The sequence below is a fragment of the Musca domestica genome, unplaced genomic scaffold, assembly GCF_030504385.1.
Source record: "Musca domestica strain aabys unplaced genomic scaffold, Musca_domestica.polishedcontigs.V.1.1 35, whole genome shotgun sequence".
Classification (NCBI taxonomy): domain Eukaryota; kingdom Metazoa; phylum Arthropoda; class Insecta; order Diptera; family Muscidae; genus Musca; species Musca domestica.
In genome coordinates, this window is record NW_026712315.1 from 4,305,289 (window position 1) to 4,311,288 (window position 6,000).

The 6,000-nt window shown below is 35.1% G+C and overlaps 1 protein-coding gene across 6 annotated transcripts in view; it reads left to right on the forward strand.

The window, feature by feature from the left end:
* LOC101892073 (diuretic hormone receptor) overlaps positions 1-3,546 on the forward strand; it is a 129,941-nt gene extending 126,395 nt beyond the window's left edge. For 5 of the 6 annotated variants that reach the window (XM_059125805.1, XM_059125800.1, XM_059125803.1 and 2 more), the window contains one exon: positions 450-666. In XM_059125805.1, the coding sequence (XP_058981788.1) occupies positions 450-492 (43 nt within the window). In that variant the 3' untranslated portion in view covers positions 493-666. Of the gene's footprint in view, positions 1-449; positions 667-3,185 lie in introns of those variants that run through there. The other variant, XM_059125804.1, reaches the window with a different exon arrangement.
* Positions 3,547-6,000: the final 2,454 nt, after the last annotated feature.

Below are 6,000 nucleotides of genomic sequence, written 5' to 3' on the forward strand. Positions count from 1 at the left end.
TTGGGCTCGCAAACATTTTGGCCGCAGACCTTGGACATCCAATTCCAACTGGACTCAGCACCATCGCACTCCGCAAGCGGACTATTGTGTCTGGAGTATTTTGGAAAGCAAGGTTGGCACTAAAAGATACCAAAGTGTCGATCACCTCAAGCAAGTGATTCGCCGGAAATGGGCAAAAATACCGCAGAGCAACATTTGGGCAGCGTGTGACGGTTTCATTGGCCGTTTGAAGGCCCTAATTCCTGCCAAAGGTGACCAATTCGACCAAATCTAAACTTATTCTAAAATTTGATGCTATTTCCGAAAAAAAATTGATAGCGTTTGACTTTTTTGAAGTATTTTTTATCTCACCCTGTACTTTTCTTTTCACTTCCCATCTTTCGCTCCTTTTTTATAAAATCTTATTTTATGTTATTTGTAATTTCTTTTCCACTTTTTTTTTCTTTTAGATTGACCTCCACCAGTCCCCTATCGACGGGACATTTTGAATGATTTTTTTCCTATAACGCCACCCTACACGTGTCATTATTATTGATCGCATCTGTGTTAATACCCCGATATGTTACTTTAAGTTAATTTGTTTTTTTTTATAGAATAATTTTGTAAATAAATGCATGTATACGATATACACAAGTTTTGTAAAATATAAGTTTTAAAATATTTTTATTTATTTATTTATTTATTTATTTTTTTTTTTTTTTTGATAAGATGTCCATAGCTGGATTATAAAAGTTCTTTAAAATGATGTTTCTTTGAGGGAACATTTTTCGAGCACCAAACCAACGTCATTTTTTTAATGAATAAATTTAAAAAAAAAAAACTATAAATTGGGTTTTAAAAATAAAAATATTTTTAAGTATAAATCAACCTGGATTTTTCAAAGGATATTTTTTCAAAAACCAAATAAAGAAACATTTATTCCAAAGACCACCAAGCTAATCATCGGATTTTTTTTTAATTATCATTTACTTATTTTTATACCCTCCACCATACTATGGAGGGTATATTAACTTTGTCATTCCGTTTGTAACTCCTCGAAATACTCATGTCAGACCCAACAAAGTATATATATTCTTGATCAGCGTAAAATTCTAAGTCGATATAGCCATGTCCGCCTGTCTGTTGTAATCACAATATCTTTCGAACGAATTGAGATAGAAGGCTAAAATTTTGCACCCATGTTTATTTTTCCAGGTTATTTTTCCAGTAGGTTAAGTTCGAAGACCTAGACCTGCATAGATAATATTTAGCTTCCATTACGAACTTGAAATACGACATCTCAAACAATTTCGGTGAGTATTGTACTTGAAATCGTCAAAATACCGAATATAAGGAGGTACTGACATATAGGGCTTATACGAAAACCTGGACCTGCATAGACAATTTTCTGTCACAGACTGTAATCCTCATTACGAACTTCAAATACCAAATTTAAAAGAATTCCGGTGAATAAATTCGATAAAATCATCAAAATACCGAATATTGGGAGGTATCGTTATATGGGGGTTATATGAAGACGTAGACCTGCACAGACAATTTTCTGTCATAGGCTGTAGTATCCATTATGAACTTCAAATACCAAATCTGAAACAATTCCGGTGAATAACTTCGCTAAAATCATCAAAATACCGAATATCGAGAGGTACCGTTATATGGGTTCCTATACGAAGACGTATAGGGTAAGTGTACCAGTAGTCGGCACTTTTAGGATTTTCGCGTTATCAATCGCTTACCATTCTGAGTGGAACTTTTCAATTATTACAAAGTTAATTTATTCAGATTCGAAATTTTGTATAGTTTTTGCAATAATAAATAAAGTTATAATAACTTTTTATTAAATTTCATAAATTTGTAGTTTTTTTAAAACAATGATTTTTTGCCGGTAGTCGGCACCACTTGCTAATTGTCGGTATCGCATGTTCCAACAGTCGGCATACCAATTTTTTTGTAAGAATAATTAATAATAATAATACATTAATTCATTAAAATATAATATTTTTGTTTAGTTAAACTGATTCGACGTCTTTATTGTGCTTTTCTTAAGAATATGGATTGTTGAGGACCTTCACAGACAAAAATTTAATTTTTATTAGAATAAATCATCTTTTCTTAGGGAGATTGTACACAAAGATAGCTGACAATATATTTGAACTAAACAACATACATTTAGTTATAATAGTTTCATTTATTTGGGCTTAAAAATAAAAAGTGCCGACTACTGGGACATGCCGAACTTAGGCACACTTACCCTACCTGCACAAACAATTTTCTGTCTTATGCTGTATCCATTATGAACTTCAAATACCAAATTTGAAGCAATTCCGGTAAATAAATTCGCTAAAATCATCAAAATTCTGAATATCAGGAGGTACCGTTATATGGGGGCTATACGAAGACGTAGACCTGCACAGACAATTTTCTGTCTTATGCTGTAGTATCCATTATGAACTTCAAATACCAAATTTGAAACAATTCCGGTGAATAATGTCGCTAAAATCATCAAAATACCGAATAACGGGAGGTACCGTTATATGGGGGCTATACCAAAACGTGGACCTACATCGTGAACCATTTTCAATACCAAAAGCCCTGCAGACATAACATACATTTGAGCAAAATTTTATCAATCTTCTTTAATTCGTTCGGAAGCTTGAGTGATTTCCACAGACGGACAGACGGACGAACATCACTAAATCGATAATTTTTTTGAATAAACAACTCTAAATAAATATATATACATATATATATATATATATATATATATAAATATATATGTTTATATATATATATATATATATATATATATATATATATATATATATATATATATATATATATATATATGTTTATTCAAAAATATTGAAGCCCGTTGATTTATTTTCAAATATTAGTTTAGAGTACCTTAAAAAAAGAAATATTTTTTAATAAACTCTTTTTCAATATATTTTGGAGTATAATGAATATTTTTATAATACTAATTAGGTTTAGAGAGTTTTTTTTGTTAAATATTTCAAAATAACCATTACGGATATATTTTATTTGTTAATTTTTAAATATTTTTTTAAAAAAATAATATTTCGGGTGCAATTTTTTTCAAATTATTTTTTTATGAAACATCATTTCAAAATAATTGTTTCCGATTTTATTTTTTGTGTAACTCTCCGCTTTTTCTTTTTGTATTTCAGAACTGAAGAGTATTTCATTGGCCTGCGTCCCTAGCAACGTGTCCCTGGTGGTGGCGGGCGCTGCTCGCTACAGCCCTCGACCAGTACACGCACAGACTGGGTTTAATTTTCCACATGAAAGGCTATTCAAATCGATTCGCATTGAAATTATGTGACCCTCTCTATGCTGGTCCACATAATTAGCAATGGACAGGAAGACATCAGCATAAGTTGTCCCCACACACACACACACATACACAGAGAGACGCGCATACCCATGAATGTGATGAAGGGTAAATGCGATACTCAGTGGATGGATGCCAATGACACCTGGATGCTGTAGTGGGAGCATGAAATGAAAAAATGATCCAAAATCAGGGGGGGGGGTGGGTTAATTAAAGGGAAAATAAATTGTACACCAAATAATTAAAAAACAAAAAAATTATTTAATGCAATGTTTGAAAATTTGAAAGAAGACATTCAATGTTGAAATTTAATTAAAGAAATAAATAATTAAATTTAAAAAATAATAAAAAAAAATATATACAGGGTTGCCCATATTCGACGGACCCATCTGGCAACGCCATAACTTTTGACAGAGATGTCACATCGCTTAATGACATACCGCGTTTGAAGCGTCAGTCCAAGCAGATTTTTACCATGAACCAATACACGCCACGCGAGCGCTCTGAAATAGTTGAAATTTACATTCAACGGAAGAAGTCAATTGGGGGAAATAAAATGTGAGAAGTGCGCCTTCTAAGAACACCATTAAGCGTTTATACGAAACATTTTCGACTGGTAAGGCTCTTTCTAAGCCGAAGAGGCCATATAAAAGTCGACCAAGGCGATCGGACGAGAATATCGATGCCGTACGAGCCAGTGTTGAGAGGTCCCCAAGAACATCCCAAAAAAGCCGTTCTCAGCAGTTGGGCATGGCTCGGTCCACTTTACAACGAATTATTCGCATTGATTGGCATTTGTTCCCGTACAAACTTCAATTGACGCAAAGAATGTTGCCTGCGGACAAACCTCGTTGATTGGAATGGGCCCAAAGGGGCCAAAGGTCCGTCGAATATGGGCAACCCTGTATAGACGTCAATTTATAAGATTACAAGACTAGACAAAAAATGCTAACAATTCACACTAGCTCTCCTATAGACTTCATCGATGATGGATGGATGGATCATCTGAACATGGCATTAATTTTTTGTTCTTGTTGTATATATTTAATTATTTTGAAATCTGTAAATAAAATTAAAATATTAAAAAAAAAGAATTACAATTCAATTTTGGTTTTTCAATTTTTTAAATGGAGTGAAAGGGAAAAATAGTCCAAAACTCCCAACTCAATCGGTAAGGAAAGGTCAAAAGTTGGACGGGGCGACTACACCATAATGTATTTATCTGAAGTAGATCATACCAACTATGAACACATTGCTGTACAGGGTGAGATGAAAAACTGCAAGCAACTTCAGACTGCTGTCACTTCTAAGCCACTCGTCCGACAGCTATTGAAATCATTCCAGTGTGAGCACATTACATTGTTTACAAGCGTACAAAAGCATTTTGGTGAGAATTTTCCAGAAAAAAAGTAATTCGTGATGGAATTCAAGCGTGATAGTGCGATTTCTTTATACTGGGCTGGAAAATCGCAATTGGCTATCGTTAGGGCACTCCAGCATTTAAATGTGAATACATTTTTTGTGTCTCGTAACATCGCTCGTTACCGATAACGTGATACTGGTAGCGTAGCCTGACATATGTCAAGGAAGTGGATGGAAGAAACCTGCAACATCAGCAGAAATGGTTCGAAAAATAAAGAAGCGACTTGATCGAAACCCGCGCCGCAGTGGCCCAAAAATGGCTCGTGAGATGAACATATCGCAATAATCCATTCGGCAAATATTGAAAATCGAGCTGGGGGTAAAGCCATTGAAATTCCAAAAAGTGCAAGAACTTACACCGCAACAGAAAGAAAATAGACTCAAAAGAGCTTAAGAGTTGCTTCGCTTGGCCAAAAGTGGTGAACTGCCGAAGTTGGTTTTCTCTGTTTCTGATGGGAAAACATTCGTTGTCCAGCAGTTTGTAAACAAACAAAATGATCGTGTTTACATGCCAAAGAGGGCAGCTTAAAATTTGCACCTTCGGTTGGCCACCAGAACTCAAGCGCCGGCCATGGTGATGGTGTGGGCGGCCATAACAGCTGATAGTCGCTCTCCGCTCGTATTAATCGACCGTGACATCAGAATAAATGCCGAATATTATCGCGAAAATATTCTGGAGGGTGTATTAAAGCCTTGAGCACATTTTGGCCGCAGACCTGAGACATACCCACAGAATTCAGCACCTTCGCACTAAGCACGCACCTCCCAAGAATGGTTACAAAATGAGGTTCCTCGCTTCGTTTCCAGCGCACAATGGCCACCAAAATCTCCGGATACCAATCCGTTGAAAATTGCAAACTTCAAACACCAAATTTGAAACAGTTCCGGTGTATAATGTCGCTAAAATCTACAGAGAACCGAATATCCGGAGGTAGCGATATACCAAAACGTGAACCTACATGGTCCATTTTCAATACCAAAACTCCTGCAGACATAACACACATTTGAGTAAAAGTTTATCAATCTACTTCAATTCGTTCGGAAGCTAGAATGATTTCCACAGACGGATGGACGGACATCGCTAAATCGACATAGAATTCTATGCTGGTAAAGAATATATATACTTTGTGGTTCTAAAATGGATATTTCGATTTGTTACAAACGGAATGACAAACTTAATATACCCTCCATACTATGGTGGAGGGTATAAAAATGTAAAAATTATGGCG